Source organism: Microtus oregoni, unplaced genomic scaffold, assembly GCF_018167655.1.
Source record: "Microtus oregoni isolate MIOR12 unplaced genomic scaffold, Mior012 000006F_ref0000085, whole genome shotgun sequence".
Lineage (NCBI taxonomy): Eukaryota > Metazoa > Chordata > Mammalia > Rodentia > Cricetidae > Microtus > Microtus oregoni.
Window position 1 is genome coordinate 30,851,338 of NW_024543065.1, and position 19,311 is coordinate 30,870,648.

A 19,311-nucleotide genomic window follows, 5' to 3' on the forward strand; every position below is an offset into this window, starting at 1 on the left:
GGTTACATAGAAGAGCAGAAATGACTCAGACAGCTGCCTCACCATTGCCTGTCCCAGCATGAATGACAGCTCATAAAAGTTGAGAACCTGGGACACACTGAACATCCTGCAGATAGTTGATAGAGTGTCCTTCCCAGGTGCCTCAGTTGATCTAAACCTCTTTTAGTTAACTGGTCTGCTTTCAGAGTCACCTTTGCAGTTCATCTTGTCTGAGTCTCTTTAACTCAGCTTTCCTTCCATAGAGAAAGACTCCCAGCTTTTACTGCTTGCTCTGACAGAGAGGGGCCTAGAGAATCTGGTTAGTTTCAAGGACTTCCTGAAGCTATTTTGAATTGTTTACTTTCCTGCTTGAGCTTCTCTGCAGGATGGAATGTTTTAGGCTCATCTCTACACAATTGTGTGTATTTGTATATGTAGTTACTTTCAAAAAGTTGGTCATTGTGGCCATGGTTCTATAATGAATGACAGAACCACGGTTCTATAATGATTGATACAGCACTGCCAGCTAGCTCTTTATCACATCAGAATCTCACCTTAAATTTTTTGTTGCATTTAGTTTAATAAATGCCTGAAACTCAGACTTAATCTTAGTTTGCAAGAATGTGCCTCTTGCACACTTTCTGTTTGCTAATTTCTAATGTACTAGACTACTAGAGCAAGCTAGAGTTGTGCTGTCAACACTGATTTGGTATTGATTGATCTACTTGACTGGGTTTGATAGACTTTTTCTTTTGCATTTTATTTGTGATCCATGCAAACAACACTTTTCTTTGGAGTATTGGTTACCATTTTATGATAGTGAGTTAAGGTGTGTTAGTGTAACTGAGGGAGTGAAAACAGGAGCTATTCTGAGAAATAATGGGGCATTTTTTTCAATGATGAAATCAGAATTTCTTTAAATGTTAAAAACTTGTTAACATGTCTGTTTAGCCTGTTTTCTGTTTAGCCTGTTGTTTTTTAAATAATTTTGATGTCACTCAGCCACCTCATGTTTCTGCTGTTAATTAGGTATGAATGAGAACCAAACCTTCTAGAGTTTACTGTGATGTTGCTTGTTGTAAGGGGGCTGCTTGTTTGTCCCGACCACCCAGAACTGAAATAGTCACACAGAAACCATATTTTTTATATCACTGCTTGGTCCATTAGCTCTAGCTTCTTATTGATTAACTCTTACATATTAATTTAACCCATTTCTATTAATTTGTGTATCACCATGTGGCTGTGGCTTACTGTCCATCTCTGGTAGGGCTCCATGGCGTCTCCCTGACTCCTCCCTTCTCTTTCCCAGTATTCAGTTTAGTTTTCCCCACCTAGCTCTGTAGAGGGAAGTCCCTCATCAGTTGCTGACTTCAGCTCCAACTAGTATATCCTGCGGGTCTCTCTTAGGTGGGAATACATTGCTGCCCTTCCGCACTCATCCCCTCCCCTCTCACCCTGTCCAGGCTATCTCACCAAGGCTTGTTTTGCCACCTGCCCTCATTTCATCTCCTACCTAGACTGTCCCCATGCTGCTTGCTTTCCATTAGTCTGGAGAAGGCTCTTTCATCATGTCACTTCCTTTACTAAACCGTCTTAAAAGCTTCTTGGTGACCTGGAAGACAGACAGCCCTAAGTGGGTGGTGACGACTTAAGTGATTACCTTAGTCCCTTTTTGTTTCTTTTTTTCCTGGGGCTCTACTAACTTTATTATCTTTGTGTAATTTAATATATAATAAACTGTAGGCTTTATAAATAAGTGAAAGGAACCAAATTAGTTGTAATATGTATTGCTGGATTTTTGTTTTGTACACTTTACCTTTATAATGACCACAAATTCTCAGCTATAATTCTATAAATGGGTTTTATAAATTATAAAATTCCTATAAACCTATAAAAATGGGTTCACATACCATTTTTAACTTTTATTATATATCCACTGAATTGCTTATATTTACATTTTTTCTTCATGTTTTAGCTTTTATTAGCTTTTAAAATGATAAGTGTTTCAAAAACACTGAGAACTTCCTCTGATTAAAAGCATATATATATATATATATATATATATATATATATATATATATATTTCTCCCCAAAGAGGTATTTGAAGTCATTTTCTTAGGTTAAACGTATTTTTGTTCTTAGACATTTTGTGATTTTTTTTTTATTCCAGGAGGCTTAAAATTGAAACATAACAGTTGAGGTGAAAAGAAATACGTTTCATTCTCTTAATTTGTCTGTTTGTGTTTATCACAGTCCTCAGACAAAAGAGATGGGGGATGTTGAGTTGGTATTGCACACCATCTGTAATCCCAGCACTCTTGAGGCAGAGTGGAGGCAGGATGGTAAATTACAGGCTAGCCTGAGCTACTTGACTGCAGAGCTTCTGTACTCTGACCACTGAGGAAAAGAAAAGAGTGGACAGAATATGGAGCTATTAGGAATAAGTCCTTTGGTGCTGATTACCCTGATAACTTGGTCAAACCTTAGAAGTTTGGTAAGAATGCAGAGTTGGCCGATGTCAGTTGCCCGGTGCCACGTCACTCTGACAGGGACTCTCCTAAGAAGAGTCCTTCCTTTTCAGTGCGGTAGTCAGCTCCGCTGCTGTTGTTTGGGGTGTTTGTTTTTGAAGAATATTTTTATTTTTGGACAGTTTCATATGAATGCAGAGTTACTTTGATATACCCAGTTTCCTTCTGTATCTTCTTTTTATTTTCTTCTATTTTTTTTAAGTAACTCACTCAGTTTAGTTAGTGCTGCTGTGCACATAAGTGTGGACATCGTTGCCTGTATTCACATGTGTAGGCATCGCTGCCTTTGTGCGTAGGTGTGGGCATCGCTGCCTGTGCACGTAGGTGTGCACATCGCTGCCTGTGTATGTAGGTGTGGGCATCGCTGCCTATGCGCATAGGTGTGGGCATCACTGGAGCATGACCAACTAACTTACCATCAACTACACACCTAAAGAATATGACTCTCCTTTAGCAACCAGCAACTGCCAATGGCAGCACGCAGCTCTGGGTGGGACCTGCTGAATCCCTTCCCCATCTATGGTGTACCATTGACTGGTTTGAACCTATGCACTTAACCACAGCTGCTCACTCATAAAATCATGAGTACAGCAGCCATGTCCTGTTCAGGGGATATTTCACAGCGCTCCTCTGAATTGTCTAACCTGTGATGTTCTCTGAGCCTGGAGGTAGGAGGGTTGGTGCAGACCTCTGATTTAGGGACAGACACTTAGTGACTCATCTCAGTTATGTGCCTTTCCATCACTGCTACTGCAAGAAGCTTCTCTGACCAGTTTAGAGCAGCACTCATCCATAGATATAAATGTAAACATGTAGAAACCAGTTCAACAGCATGGCCATTTAACAAAACAACAGTCGTGGTTTCTCACTAGGCCAGTGGCTTCCCCAGCCAGGGGTGTTTGACCAGGTTTACAGTCAGACATGGATTCCTTTCTGTAGAGCAGGCCTTGGGTCTGATCTGATCCGAAAGCACTTGGTTACCCCCAAGAGTCACACCATTATCTCATTGTCTTGAGTATGTCTTGTCTGGCAGGTCAGTATGGTGGCAAGCAGGGACCACCACTGGGTAATACTGTTGATGGTTTTTCTCCCCCAGTGGCCTGTGTAGCACCTTCCAGCACTATGAGAGCTAGCCAGCAGGGAGAAATTTCCAGGTCAGTTCCAAATTGATTTCTCTATGTCCTGCAACCAAAATGTGTGGTGTCTTTAGCAATATGGTCTTACTATCTGGTTATGGTGGGCAACCAGGAGCAATAGCAATATAGCCAGTGTTGTTTTGGTGGTCTCTGGGCCCTTCTTGACTTTTAACTTTCAGGAATGTATCCCACACCTGGCACTGAAACCCTTATCTCTATCAAACCTTGGATGCTTGATCTGAATTCATTGTTATCCAACATCTTGCTCCACTTAACCTGTAACTTTGCTACAATAGTCTCATTTAAAAACATTTTTAAAGATTAAAAAATATGTGTGTGAATATTTTGCCTGTGTGTGTGTATATGCACCACATATATGCCTGGTGTCAATGAATGCCAGAAAAGATGTTGAATTCCCTGGAATTGGAATGACGTGGTTGTGAGCCACCTATGGGTGCTGTGAACTAAACCATGATCCTCTGCAAGAGCAGCTAGTGCTTTTAACCCCTGAGCCTTATCTCTATGCCCTTAAAAAATTTCCTTTTTAATGCAGTAGTTAGCCAGGGTGTGTTTCTGTATTTGGTGATTGAGTGAAAGCGTTATTAACAAAGCCTTTTGTCCCTATTGGGGAATGAGGATTTGCTATTTGAAATCTAGCTAGTTGATTTTTAAGAGTGTCTGACATTCCATATTTGCATGAGTCTGATTTCTGTGCATTTATTAGGTTAACCTTTTTTCCTCAGTGGTAAGCGCATCAGTGATATGGTTATTATGTGTATTTATGATTAAGTCACATCAGAAGACACTAGTGCCAGGACCATGTTTATGATCTGTATGTCGGTAGTTAGCAGCAGCAGCAACAAAGACTTACTTGCTTGGGTTTTTATTTTCTAAATAGACTACGACTGAACGACCTTTCATTCAGAAGCTCTTCCGTCCTGTGGCCGCCGATGGACAGCTGCATACACTCGGAGATCTCCTCAGAGAAGTCTGTCCTTCCGCACTCGCCCCTGAAGGTACTTAGCAACCACAAGACATTACTGTCATTTTCTCTTCTAAGCCTTTGGTTGCTGACATTAAATGGATATTCTACATTGATAAAATTTTATGAAGATATTTTTATTACCTTTTGAGGGAATATCGTTTTATAACATTTGTAGCAAGACAAGAAATCACTTCTCTTTGGAAAAATACAGTGCCCACCTTCTGAGACATTGTAAGTACTATTTTAATGAGTTTGAAAATCAATTACACATGTACATGTATTTAAGATTCTTGGCACCAAAGGTGTTTCAGATTTCTTTAAGAAGTTGAAATATTCACATACATGTAATGAATTATTTTGAGGATAGAATTACAAGCTTGAACACCAAGTTCATTTTTGCACTCATACACACACATACACCTACTTGTGTGTGCAACCTAAAGGTGATTTCCATAGTATTTTTAGCATGCCTACATTTTTATGTGAGCTGTCACGTGTGGTCAGCTGTGGAGGTTTCCACATGTGTTGTTACGTCAGTGCTAAAACCTGAGGGCATATCAGATTTCCACCTGAGATCTGCTCTAAATATGCACATGTATACATGTATGTGGGTGTCTATGCAGGTGTCCTACTGCTTTTATCAGCCAGTCATTGGGTAAGAAACTCTAGTTTGCAGTCTTAGCCCTGTGATGTGTTACAGTGCTCATTACTGACGACTTTTTAAGGAATCCTCAGTGGTATATGAACATGTTCGTTAGGACCCTGAGCATCCTTACTCTTTCAGACCTAGAAGAATGAAGGTAGGAGGTATTAGTCATGAAAGCAATACTCCAATAGTTTCTTATGAAATAATCTAAGGAAGTTGTTTTCCTAAGAAATAGAATTAGAACTGATGGGGGTGGGGGATACCATATCAGAAGGGGTTAAGAAAGAAGGTCATGAACCACAACACAAAATTACTGAGTCAAGGTTTATTGATGTTAGAAGTTGTATGTTTTATAAAGTCTTAAGTGTGTGACTTGCCTTTCCTGAGCTCCTAGACTACATATTACATATCAAAGTGCTTACTATAAGCCTTGTATGTCTAGAGTGGGTAAGTGTTCCCTGACTATTAAATTACTGAATTCCTTGTATAAGCATACCCCAAGACATAGTATTTATGATAGCTACATTTGAAGTAACACTAAGTTGTATGGGCTTGGACACAGTCCCTCTTTACTGTTTTATAATTTTAACTTTCACTGAAGGCTTCCTTCCATTCAATATTTTTGATATCTCAATAACTTTTTAAAAATAAGCTTTTTAGAGTTGTATAACTGCTATCATGACCTGCATTTAGAAATTTTCATCCCCTCAGATGTTTTCTTCTACACACTTACAGCTGACCTCTTTCCTGACTATTAGCCATAAGCAACCATTGGTCTGCATTCTGTCTCTATGCTTTGCCTTTTTGCCTTTTAAAAAATATTTCATATAAACAGAATCATACCATAAGTAGAGTTACAACCTAATGTTTTTTTTTTACTTCTATCCTTGTTTGTTTGTTTGTTTGTTTTTGCAAGTCTCGGCAGCATCTTTTTATTGGTGAGCAATACTAAGGTGGACCAGATGTCTAACTCCATCTGCCTCTTTAGCTATTGATAAGTATATGCATTATTTCCAGCTTTTCACTTTTAGGATTAACTCTGCTGTGAACATTAGCATGGATCTTTTCAGGAACATAGTTTCATGTATCTTAGGTAGACTCCTAAGGGTGAAATGACTGAGTCCAACAGTCAGCTTAAGTTTTCCTAAATGTGCTGGCCTATTTGCAGTCCCACCTGTGACATAGGAAGGTTGCTGTTTCTTTACATCGTTGATATGTGTCATGGTGATCCTGATGGTTGTGTGTTGGCATCTCACAGTGATTTTACTTTGTTCTTCCCTGATTTGAATTTTCCCACTGACGACTGTACCCACTGTTTTTGTTGTTGTTGTTTTTGTTTGGTTGGTTGGTTTTTGGTTTTTCGAGACAGGGTTTCTCTGTAGCTTTAGAGCCTGTCCTGGAACTAGCTCTTGTAGACCAGGCTGGCCTCGAACTCACAGAGATCCGCCTGCCTCTGCCTCCTGAGTGCTGGAATTAAAGGCATGCACCACCACCACCACCTGGCTAAATGTGTATCCCGGGCTGGCCTCGAACTCATGATCCTCCTTCAGCAAATCCTACTGGCATGCGCCATCATAACTCGCTGTTTTTGTTTGCGTAAGGTTTTTGTGCTGTGTACACTGAAGGGCTACAGATGGTGTGTACCATGTACAGCTCCTGTTACCAGGCCCTTATTATCACTTGCCAGATGTCCGCCATTTTCATGATTTTTCCATTGCTGTGTTTTGAGAAATATTTATGTATTTTGGAAGAACCTTCTCTGTAGAATTGTTTCCTCAGATTTGTTGTTTGTCTTCTCATTCTCTTCTAAAGAGTAAATAATTTTAATTCTGATGGAGTCCTATTCAGTTTTTATTGGATTGTGTTTAGTGTGTGTTTATTTTTTATTTCTTCTAGTAGCTAATATATTTGTATAATTACAAAATAATGAAAGCTTATATGAAAGAACTCAGAAATTGCTCAGTCTCGGGTCCGATCTAGAGAGCATAGCTTCATTTTCTCATCTAACTAAGCTGTGTTTACTCAAGTCTTAGAAATTGGGAGCCTTGTTGGTTCAGGGGTGATCTTACAGTGCTAGTTAGAGGATAGCAAACCTGGTGAGTTTCCTCACAACCTTTTCAGGGTTTTGGAGTAGAAACTCATTTCCTCTATTTTTAATCGTGATGAGAACTGTAATTCCCACACTATCTACGGTCGCTGGCTTCCAGATGCTCATCTCTTTGCACTAAATGTTTCTATTTTTGAGTACTTTTAAAAGGAGGGGGAGGGAAATGGGAGGCGGTGGCGGAGAGGAGGCAGAAATCCTTAATAAATAAATAAATTAAAAAAGAGACATTTTATCAAATAAGAATCAGAGAAATTTAAAATTCAGATGTGCCCTAATGTGTTCTTCATACAAGCAGCCTTCGTTTCTTGACTAGGACTCACTGTAGCCGCACCTGGCCTATTGTGAGGCCTCGACAAGCCTCCTGACTCTGCTTACTGAGTCCTGGTGTTTCAGGCATGCTCCACCATGCCTAGACACAATCTGTTTCCAAAAGTAAATCACCAGATGTCATATACTTTAAATCCCTCAGAAGCGCGCCTACCTCTGAGTTCAAGGCCATCCCGGTCTATAGAGTATAGCCAGAGGCTGCTTGTTCCATTCCAAGCTGGCTGCCCAGACTCAAAAGAACCACATAGAAACTGTATTAATTAAATCACTGCTTGGCGTATTAGATCTAGCTTTTTATTGGTTAGCTCTTACATCCTAAACTAACCCATCTCAATTAATCTATGCATCACCACAAGGCTGTGGCCTACAGGTAAAGTTTCCGCAAGCTCTAGCGGAGGTGTCTGTCTCCTGTGGCAGCTACGTGGCTTCTCCCTGACTCTGCCTATTCTGTCTCTCTATATCTCTGTTTGGATTTTCTACCTGACTTTACTCTGTTAAGCCATTGGCCAAAAGCAACTTTATTCATTAACCAATAAAAATAACACAAATACAGAAGGACTTTCCACACAGAGTGAGTTCTAGGACAGTCAGAAACATACAGAGAAACCCTATCTGGAAAAAAATAAAGTGAATTACTTTGACTTTATTTCTTTATATGACCCTATGGGATTCTTGCTTATGGAGTGTGAAAATATCACATTAAACTCAGTCTTGATGACAGCGGCACACTTGTCAGCATCCCAGAGTAGCTTGTGTTTGCTGCAGGATGGAAGGACTGTCCTTCAGTACGCTAACAGAGGGCAGGTACCAGGTGCTACAGATGAACAGCAGACATCACCTCCTCAAATGGACAAGCACCGGTTCACGGGAGGACTCAGACTTCAACAATATGACATAAATAGTACTTATACACTGCATTAAATTACATACCATGAAACTGGTCATGTCTTTAGTCCTTAATTCTATATCTTTTTTTTTAGAAAACTTTTATCTTTGCCCCTTTTTGTTTCATATTTATATTTAGAAAAAATATCATTTAAAATCTGTGGGTGTACTCAGAAGCTTCAAGTCTCTGAGTGAAAAATGCAGTGTGCAGTTTGGGGTACCTGTCCTCTGTCAGAGAGGAGCTGCACTGTAGGTTCGGGGTACCTGTCCTCGGTCAGAGTACCTGTCCACTGTCAGAGTTGAGCATTTTGACACACCTGCTCTCAAGCTGAAAGTGAAAGACTTGTAGTTTGGGTGTGTGTGGATAAGACCTGGCTGTCATCACATGATAAAAAGAGAAAGTTCTTACAGAACCCATGTGGCACCATTGCATGCTCCTCCCTGTGAGTCAGGCATGGAGGAATTCAGTCTTATTTCATCATGACAGCAGAGTATTATGGTGACCAGGTTGGGGTCATTAGAGTATCGCAATGAGCTGCTTTGTATTCTTTTCCTTCTGATCTATAAGTGGCTAGGGAAATTAGCCAAGATAGAACGAACAGGAAACAAACCAAAGGTGAGCCCCAGGTACATGGTGTCTGTGGTTTCAGTGGAGTTAAAATGACTCAGAGATGAATACTTCTGTACTCGGCCCTAAGTCAAATATCTTCCTCTTTCAGTAAATGACAATGTCAGTGTCAGAAACCAGTTCCGGCTAGGTGGCTAGGTGTGGCTGGTCACCTGCCACCGAACTTTCAACCTGAGTTCAAATCCCTGGGACCCACATGGTAGAAGGAGAGAACTGACTCCTAAAAGTTATCTTCTGGCACACAAAATAAATAAACTAAATGTTAATATTTAAAATCTAAAGTTATATGCTTAATTTTTATTTAGGAGAGCACAAAAGGCCTATAAATTTTGCTGGGTCATACTTTATTTGCCAGTGTTCCAATATAATTATAAAAGCCTGGTAACCTGTATAGTGTAACAAACCTCCCTTCTTTTTTTTATAAATTTCTTTTAAGATTTCATTGAGTAGTTCTCTGTGTTGGACTATTTTCTTCTGATATTTTATTTGGTATTATGCAAACAGCACAGGTGTAAAGAAAGTCTTAGTCCATGAGAGGTTAATCCTAGCATCCTATAGCTCTCCTGAGGATTGAGTTGTTCTCCAAGCTTTCTTGTTTCCCTTTCCAGCTCCTTCCAGCTTCTGTGCACTTACTTACTCCTCAGTATCCTTCCTTGACAGCTGTTTAACTTTTAGGATCCATGTGATGTCATAAATTTTATTTCTCATCATTCACTTTCTTTATGTTGTATATGTTGTCTTGTTGCTCTAAGATACGAAAGATACAGAGTAGTATTCTCAGAAGAAAGCTTTGGTCCCATTGGGATGGACAGGAGCATGTACAGCCGTGGGATGATCCGGCCTGAAGATACAGTGAGTAGTGCCCTCATCAGTTCAGAGGAGAGAGTAACTGAATCTTTTTTTTTTTTTTTATTGACAGCTCTCTGCCTATTTTTTTTATTTAAATTTATTTATTTATTAAGGATTTCTGCCTCGTCCCCGCAACCGCTTCCCATTTTCCTCCCCCTCCCCCAATCAAGTCCCCCTCCCTCATCTGCTCGAAGAGCAATCAGGGTTCCCTGACCTGTGGGAAGCCCAAGGACTACCCTGCACGTACTGGCTTTGTGGGAGCCTAGGCAGTTTGGATGCTCACCTTACGAGTAACTGAATCTTAATGGAGATGGGCAGGAGTGAAGCAGTTGGGAAGGGAACAGGGAGTCAGGTCACACAGTGCACGTGCCTACTATGGGACCTTCACCAGCCACTGTGCCTGACGTCCTGTCTTCAAAATTACTTTGTTTTGTTTGGTGTGTGTGTGTGTGTGTGTGTGTGTGTGTGTGACTATTTATTAAACTTGGCTGGTCTGGAACTTGCTGTGTAGACCTTGCTAACCTGGAACTGCCTCTGCCTCCCAACTGCTGAGCTTAAAGGTTTGTGCCACCATGCCTGGCAGTTATCTTATTTTTAATATGCTTTATGAGAAACCATAGGAGTTAAAAGATAAAATTTAGTGAATTCCTATTTTTCCTTGTTCTGTGTGGTAAATTCTTCATATGGTGTGTGGTATGTTGTTTCCAGACACAACAGCTGGCGGTGGGTGAAAGAAACACCAGGGGCAGATCCTTGAGGTGTTGGAGAGAATTAAAAAGTTGGTTGTTGATAGCTTAGGGTGTGTGTTGTTACTACAGCCAAGCCACAGCTCCCAAAGGAGTTAGCAAATCTGCAGCAGGCCCTCCTCCCTTTGCCTCCCCCCCAACCTAAAATGAGTGTTAAAGAATGAGGTAATGGTTTTATAACGCTGGTCATTCTCTATGTCACATTAGAATGTGAACTAATGTGTCTGTGCCCTCCTGCCATTTGGATTGGGCAATCACTGAATTTTTAATAGATCCAGGTTTCTTAGTTTATGTAATAAGTATGTTTCCTGTTACAGTCTGCTTGTAGAATATAAATGAGACAGTTTTTTCCCATGTGAGACTTAACAGTCTTATTTTTTCTAAGGTTTTACAATTAACCTAATTTTTCTTTTGTTGACATATATTTTTTAATTTATTTATTTGTATTTTATGTGCATCGGTGTTTTGCCCATATGTATATCTGTATGAGGGTGTCAGACCCCCTGGAACAGAAGTCACAGACAATTGTGAGCTACCATGTGGGTACTGAAAATTGAACCTTGGTTCTGTGGAAGAACAGAGAGTGTTCTTAGCCACTGATCCTTCTCTCCAGCACCTATGAGTGCATTTTATAAACAAAAGGTCATAGGAAATTTATAAAGGCCAATTAGACCTTCACTTGTGGCCAGACTTCTATGCTGTTGATTAACATTTTTAAGAATTGTCTTCTAGACAAGACTAGAAATGTCAGCAGTGTGGTTGTGGTAAGGAAGGAACTACAGCATCTCCGCAGTCACTGCTTATCATGTAGCAGGCTTGATTGTCACAAAGCTGGTTAAAACATGTTAAAGAGGCTCAGAAGTAGACTGCTGGTGCTGTTGGTTCTAATGGGTGTTTGCCATTCGGGGAGACTACCTTAGTGACCCAAGTCGAAGTGGGTCACCTCCTGTCGTGGGAGCCTTGTCTTCTAGTCTCTTCCAGCTGTTTGCTTTTATTGTTCTCTATTCTTGATTGTATTTATATTTTATGGAAGAAATACTGTATAGTGGAAAGTCAAAAAGCATTTTAAATGTTGTCCCTTTATGAGCAAAGGTCTACTATAATCATTGATAAGGCTCAGCCTAAACTTGGTAATTACAGTTTACTTAATTTGTCATACACTATAAATTTAAATGAGCCAGATTCTTTGCTTTGATTGCTTTCCTCTCCCTCCATCCCTGTGCTCTGTCCAGCACACAGGCTCTGCTGGCTAATCTTGCTGATACACAATCTCTTTAGATCTAGGTCCGATGATACATGTCTTTTCTAAAATCAGAGAACTAAAATGATTACCTTCTTTCTCTATTAATGGAGCTGATGTGATGCTGGATCCAACAAAAGATGCCTCTGATTTCCCCTCCTTATTTATTTCTATCTTAATCTCAAGAAGCTAAGTGACTAGCCTGACTTTCCCAAAGGTGGAAAACATGAGCTCGTGTGCTGCTTGCTGCGTCACTGGCACTAGGAAATGAAGGATGAAGCAAACCAGTGTCCCTGTCTTGTCACATGGTGCAGCTGCTCCATTGGTCACCATGTGCTCATCTATAAGCTAAAGCTCAGAGCAGTTAGAGGTTCTTGTTGATATGAGTTCAGAACCCACGGTGGTGGTACAGAAGTAATTCTACGCATGCACACATAATATAAAAACAGTAAAAACAACATTTTTAAAGGAAATATTTTTGAAATCTCTGCTTTTCAATTATATCTTTTTCTTTTAAGTGAACAAGGCTTAATGTTTAGCTTTCACCTTATTTTTTCCAATTTATACTCAGGAAGTTCTTAATTAGTTCATTTAAATTGTCTAAACAGTAACCGACTACAGTTTCCATGATTATGACTAAATACATGGTTTTAATTTAAATTTTGCTTTATGTTCTTCTCACCAAGAAATATAATGGTTATAAGCAAAAGTCAAGACAAGGCACATGTTTAAAAGTTGATGAAGCTATCCAAAGAGCCAACGTTCTAGGGTTAGCCTAGGAATAAAGTAATATATATATTATAAACACCTTATACACGGAAGAAAGATACATGGGCTGTGAGTGGCTCCTTATGACCAGCACTGAGTTAGCATAGACCCGGAAGATGTTAATGGAGGCTGTAAAAAGGCTTGTGGCTCTGATAAACAGCGCTTGCCTTCTGTTTGTGATCACAGGATAAAAGCCTTGTGCTCGTGCGTGTTCATTTTTACTGCTACAGCATATAGTGTGCTCTTAAGATGGAGATCTCATTCCCCAGGAAGCATTTTGTGTAAGATTAATTGCCCTTTTAAAATCAGTGTTTGATGTATTCCTTTGCCCATATCCTGGCTTGCTTTAACCCCCTTTGACCTGACCTCACTATTACCACCGCAGCTGATCAGAACCCTACACATGATGTATGCACTTCTGACTTCAGCCTGTGCTGTCTCCTGTCAGTGGATTCGGTTGGTCAGCATCTTGTTCATGACCATAACAGAGGTTGAAGAATTCGTCACATAGAGTAAAATTGTTCAGGCTAGTTAGCGGTAATCAGAAAGCTTGTCTCTTTGTTGGCTTTACAATGTCTTCAGATTTATTAAATGTTTCATAGAAGCTTTGTTCTTGAATCCTAAAATAACCCTGAAAAGCTGCAGGTTAAAAGTGGCTAAAATGGATGTCAGTCCATTTGGTCTTAGCTTTCTGTTCTTCTGTACGTAGAGGTGTGAAACTCAAAAGGGATTAATTAAATTGAAATTTTCTCATTAAAGGCTGTGTTTCTTTGTCATCCTTTTCTTTAGCCTCCACTTTTAAAACTAAGAGATTCCATTCACTTGTCAATCAGAAAGAAACTTCAGAATATCCCTAGAAGCTGACACAGCTTGCTTTACAGACCCTAGTTACACCTTTGTGGCAGCTGACTGGGACCTGAGGACTCAGTGGCCAGCAGGCCACCATCACCTAGTATGAGCCCTCAAGCCCCTATGTGAGGGAGGTTATAACAAAGGTTCCAGTGGGATTGTTTTTGTTTTCTTCTAGTTGAGTGTTTTTATCTTTTGGTTTTTGTTTTTCAAGACAGGGTTTCACTATGTAGCCCTGGCTGTCCTGAACTCACTCTGTAGACCAGGCTGGCCTCTAACTCAGATCTGCCTGCCACGTGAATGCTGGGATTAAAGGCAGGTACCACCACCTAGCTGTTTTTATCATTTTAAAAAGAATCTTCAAATCTTTTAAATAGTATAGCTATAATATGTTAGGGCTTCTTTTACTTTTAGGTAAGGTGCTTCACTGGATTTTTATGTTGAATATATTTTATGGCTTTTGAAATTTTTTTTGAATGGCCATTTAATTTGTATAATACTGAGTCTGAGGTTTCGTTGCCCCATTTTTTTTTAGCACTGACACTGCTTAGAGGCAATGTTCTTATAAACTTTCACTTGCCATAATTAAATTAAATTAAAATAATTAAATTAAAATATAAAATATATATTTTTATATATCTTGGTGGATACTTAGTGTCAAGTTGGGAGCCTAGGCCCCAGCCCCTCACATCTATTCCAGCCCTCAGGCCTGGTCTGGACTCCAAATCCCAGCAGGCCACTCCCCAGGGTATTTAAATGATCTCCCAAAAGAGGAACACGTGGTCCCTTTTCTTTCCTCCTGGTGGTCCTGTTAGAGGCCTCCCAGTTCCCCCCTCGGGGCCACCCGAGAGTGCAGAACCTGGATATTTCTTCATTCAGCTTGTTTTGATTTTGCCTGATTAGGAATTTGGCCTCATCAGGGAATACACATTAGGAAATATTCCTAACAGTACCAAAATAATTAACTTATTACCATACCAGCATATGCTTCCCCTTCTCTTGATCCCCGTTCTCTCTGCCTTCTCCACCTTTGTGGTCATATGTAGCCTGGCCTGGCCTAAAATTTTGTGTGGGCCTCAACTTTTGTTTCTTCCCCCTGAGTTGCTGGAGTTGCCACTACCTCCAGTTTATGTAGTGTTGGGGATCGAACCAAAGACTGTGTAGTCAGAAGCCTTTGCCATGATATACTCCACTACCCCCAGTTTATGTAGTATTGGGGTTCAAACCAAAGACTGTGTAATCAGAAGCCTCTCCCATGTTTTACCCCAGACTCATTTGCTCTATCTTTTTCTTTTCTTTTTCACTTTTATTTTTGTTTTTATTTTTGAAACAAGGTTTTACTGTGTCACAGCTTTAGCTGTTCTAGAACTCTCTGTAGACCAGGCTGGCCTCAAACTACTCACTTAGATCCAACTGCCTCTGCTTCCTGAGTGATGGGATTAAAGGTGGGAGCCGCCACCACCCAGTTGGGCTCTCCTCTTAATTTCATTTAATTCTCCAAGAAGCCCTAGAGATAAGAAACTGAAGACTCACAAATTTGACTAAGGATTCAAAGCTAGTAAATGTTGATGTCTAAAGTCCAAAGGAAAAATTTTGCCATTCTGGTATGAAAGAGCAGGAGCATGACTAGAACTGGAAGGTCTTTTAGGACTCCACAGACCATAGAACTGGAAGGTCTTTTAGGACTCTGGAGACCAGAGGTTTGCAGGCTGTGGCTTAAGAGTTAAGGGAGAAGCGACCTTGTGTTCTAAGCAGCAGGCAGGACTTGGGACACAGCTCAGTCACACATTAGACTTCCCAGCATTAGCAGCTGGGCCTCCTCAGGAGCTGTGACAGTTGGATTTGTGCTGGAGAACATCTGAAAACAGACATTACTGCATATTTGTTTTCTGTTCACCTCTCCTGCTGCTGATGGTCTATCAGAATGTGATCTATGATTCTGTATGACACTTTCACTTCCTTTATGAAGAAATCTCAAAGGAGCGAGGTCATTCACTCCCAGGGAGTCAAGTGTCTGAACTAATCTAGCCAATAGGATTTTGCCTGTTTTTATCCTGTTTTATATATTTTTTTGTTTCTGTATACAGCTACCATTCTCATATAGCCAAAATGTACTTGAATATATGTTTGTGTGTAAACATGATTTTATTTTGATTTTTTTTTGTGTGTGTGTGTGTGTGTGTGTGTGTTTACATGCAATCATGGTAGGGTGATGTTGACCGAGGTTTTCTATCCCACCTGGTCCTTGTCCTGCCCGGTTCCTGCAGTCATTAAATCCTAAAGAAATCACGCAGAGGTCTGTATTAGTTATAAACTGATAGACCTGGTAGCTTGGGCTTGTTATTAACTCTTATAACTTACATTAGCCCATTATTCTTGTCTATGTTAGCCACGTGGCTTGGTACTTTTTTTCTGCGAGGCAGTCACATCTTGCTTGCTCTGTGGCTAGATCAGGACTGCAGAATGCGTCCCCTTGCCAGAATTCTCCTTTTCTCATTGCCCTGCCTCCACTTCCTGCCTGGTCACTCTGCCTATACTTCCTGCCTGACTACTGGGCAATCAGCGTTTATTTAAAATATAATTGACAGGATGCAGACCATTGTCCCACAGTACTTCTCCCTCAAAAAAAAAAAACAAAAAACAAAAAAAACAAGAACTCTGTATCTAATATCCTTTGCTTAGCTTTCTCCTGACCATTATCCATAACAACTTTTAACCAACATTCCAAACAAAGGAAAATATCCATAGTCCATTTTTTGGGAATGTGGGTATAGTTTCTTCCTGCTGGTTGGGGGGCGCTGATAATCTTATGGGGACCTAAAGAAATTTTAGAATCATGATCAAGTCCTGACTGGAGTATCTTATGAGGCTTGATCATTGCAGGCAGCAGTCTTGAATCTGCTCTGGATGTAGAACTCAAACATCTCAGCCATCTGATCCTACTAGAGATTTCTCAGGTGGTCTTCCTTGATCAAACCTGATTTTTCTTAATTCAGAATGAATCCATAGTCTCTCATTTTCTGTGGAAACAAAAACAAAATCTCTTCTCCAAAGTAACATATCTTTTGATTTCAATTTGAAGTCAAGGCATTTACAAAATACTTTTGTTTTATTAATCCAGCAGCATTTATATTTAAATGTCTTTTAGCAGCTGTTGCTGCTTCCTCAGCTGTCAAGCAATTCAAAAACAACATAATAATATACAGTATCCAGACTTTCTGTGTATTTTTCATCTTTACGTGACTTTATTTTAACCCCTATTTTTTTTTTTTTTTTTTTTTTTTTTTTTAGTGTTTGGCTTTTTGAGACAGGGTTTCTTTGTGTATCTTTGTCCTAGAACTCACTCTGTAGACCAGGCTGTGTTTGAACTCACAGAGCTCTGCCTGCCTCTGCCTCTCAAGTACTGGGATTAAAGGTGTGTGCCACCACATCCAACTATGCTCTTTCTTTTTTATTTTAAGGACTTTAACCTTTTTCTTTACTCTCCCAAGCTTGCACATTTTTTTAACACGCTGTAAACCATCTAGAAGTTTTCTTTGTCTTTGAATCTCTCTTTACTATATATCTCCTTTTCTGACCACATACATCTTTAATTTGCTAAGCAGTATTGCTAGGATTAAAGCATGGCTTTGATGGCTGGATCCAGTCCATTCCTTAGCTTTCTGAGATTCCAGCCTCATGGCAGAGGTACCGGCTGGAGCCATGTTTATTGCCACAACGCTATGGCATTTCAAGGTCCCTACCACCCCAAAACGCATGCAGTCAGCTTTTCATCAACACCATTCAAGTGTTTCATGGCAGGACCTCTCTCACAAAAAGCTCCAAGGTTTTGTAGCTAATGCTGAGTCAGGAAGCCTGTCTTAAATGAGAGCCCTTGCTGACCTCTAGCAAGCAGAGTAGACCAAAGAAACTGCTGCTACCAAAAGGTCATGCTTAATACTGTTATTTTGTGTCTAGAATTACTTCCTAAGCTCTCTCAGGCTTTTAAGTAGATTTGGTCAGGCCCACGTTGGGCGCCAGGGTGATATGTACACCATGCTGGGAACCAAACCTAGGCCCTCTGTTGCAAGAACAGAGCCAGTCCTTAGCCATGGGGTCGTCTCTCCAAACCATAAATATATTTTCCTTAAAAGACAACTGTTGTAAAACTATTCACTTTAAATTAGATTCTGATTTCTACCACATCGACACCTTACAAAAGCAATATATGCTTTTCAGTATTGGAAGTCTAAACTCAGCTGCAGACTGAAGTGTTCCCCAGATCCCTGACTTGGAAGATTTTTTCGTCTAGCACTGTTGGAATTGGAACTTTGAAAGGGCTGTGGCTATGGACCTTTCCTCTTGCCTGTCTACTGTCTGGGGATATCAGATGAAGGCCCACACAACATGCTAGTGCCTCAGTCATCACCTTGACTGCAGAACTGTGGGAATGACTGTTCTTTAGAAATGCTACACTCTGAGAAATGTCTAAAAGCAGCACAGCCTGAGACTGGACTAGACTAGGCTAAGCACCAGGCTGAGCACAAAAATGTTGGAACTGTTGAAGTTTATGATAGACTATCTAATAGCTTCATATCATTTTAAATTTTCCTAACTATACAATAGTTCTGTAAACATATTTTGTAGAAAATTCACATCACAAGTAGAAAGTTTTGACAGAATCCAAGTTTATCCTGCAAAAGTGACTTATGAATGACCGTAACTGCTTCTCTTGATTACTGTCTTAAATGTTTGCCTGATTTAAAGCCTCTTTGTATGAACTTTTTCTGGGGAGGTAGCTGTCTTGTGCTCATCTCAGATAGGACCAGTGACAGACCCAAGAAAGAATTACACTCAAGTCACATCATAGTGAGATGAGAGAGAGCATTGTCTATAAATGCTCAGGTTGGGGTATGGCTTCTTGAGCCCCTCCCCATCTCCAAGTTAGAAAGCTAGTGGGCCTAGTCTTGAACAGATCTTTCAGTAATCTCAGGTGCTGATAGTTCCAGAGGGTCACAGCCAGAGGACAGAACTCCACAGACTTCCATATACTGTTTTAGAAACTGCAGTTGGGGCTGAGGAAAGCCTTGATGGTAAAGGCCTTGCCTTGCAAGCCCAAGGCCTTGGGTTAGTCTTGTATCACCTGACCTACAAAAGGCAAAATCCCAAGTAAGAGGTATACAGAGGAGTCCTGAGTCATCTGTTTTGAGTGATGTTTCCAGTTTCAAGTATAAAGTCTAGAATCTCATTTAGAAACACAGAATGCTCATCAGACACATTCAACTTAGCAATCTCATCAAGGGCTTCCTTTCTCTTGTTAGAAGAAAATATGAAGTCATTCGTCAGTATTATTTTTGCTGGTGTAAGTAATTGCCAAATTATCCAGTCATGCTTTGTTGTTGTCTATGGAAGCATGAATTTAGGTGAAAACATACATACTTGTTATTTATCTTGGACTACTTTTAGCCTTTACCTCACTAGCTCCGGCAGTTCTGCAGTCACACAACTTTGAAACTGTACTGCATATTCAGTACAGTTATGCTAGATGCTGGGGACATCCATGAACACAGGAGCTCTTGATTATAGTCCCAAGAGAAATCCTGTCCCCATCCCAAAGATCCTCTGTTTACGGTTGCTCTTGGAGGGAAGTCAGAAAGTA

At 40.2% G+C, this 19,311-nt stretch overlaps 1 protein-coding gene across 5 annotated transcripts in view; it reads left to right on the forward strand.

Annotated features, from left to right (window-relative positions):
- Atg5 (autophagy related 5) overlaps nt 1–19,311 on the forward strand; it is a 107,958-nt gene that overhangs the window by 84,732 nt on the left and 3,915 nt on the right. For all 5 annotated transcript variants that reach the window (XM_041654796.1, XM_041654799.1, XM_041654797.1 and 2 more), the window contains one exon: nt 4,542–4,659. In XM_041654796.1, the coding sequence (XP_041510730.1) occupies nt 4,542–4,659 (118 nt within the window). The remainder of the gene's footprint in view (nt 1–4,541; nt 4,660–19,311) is intronic.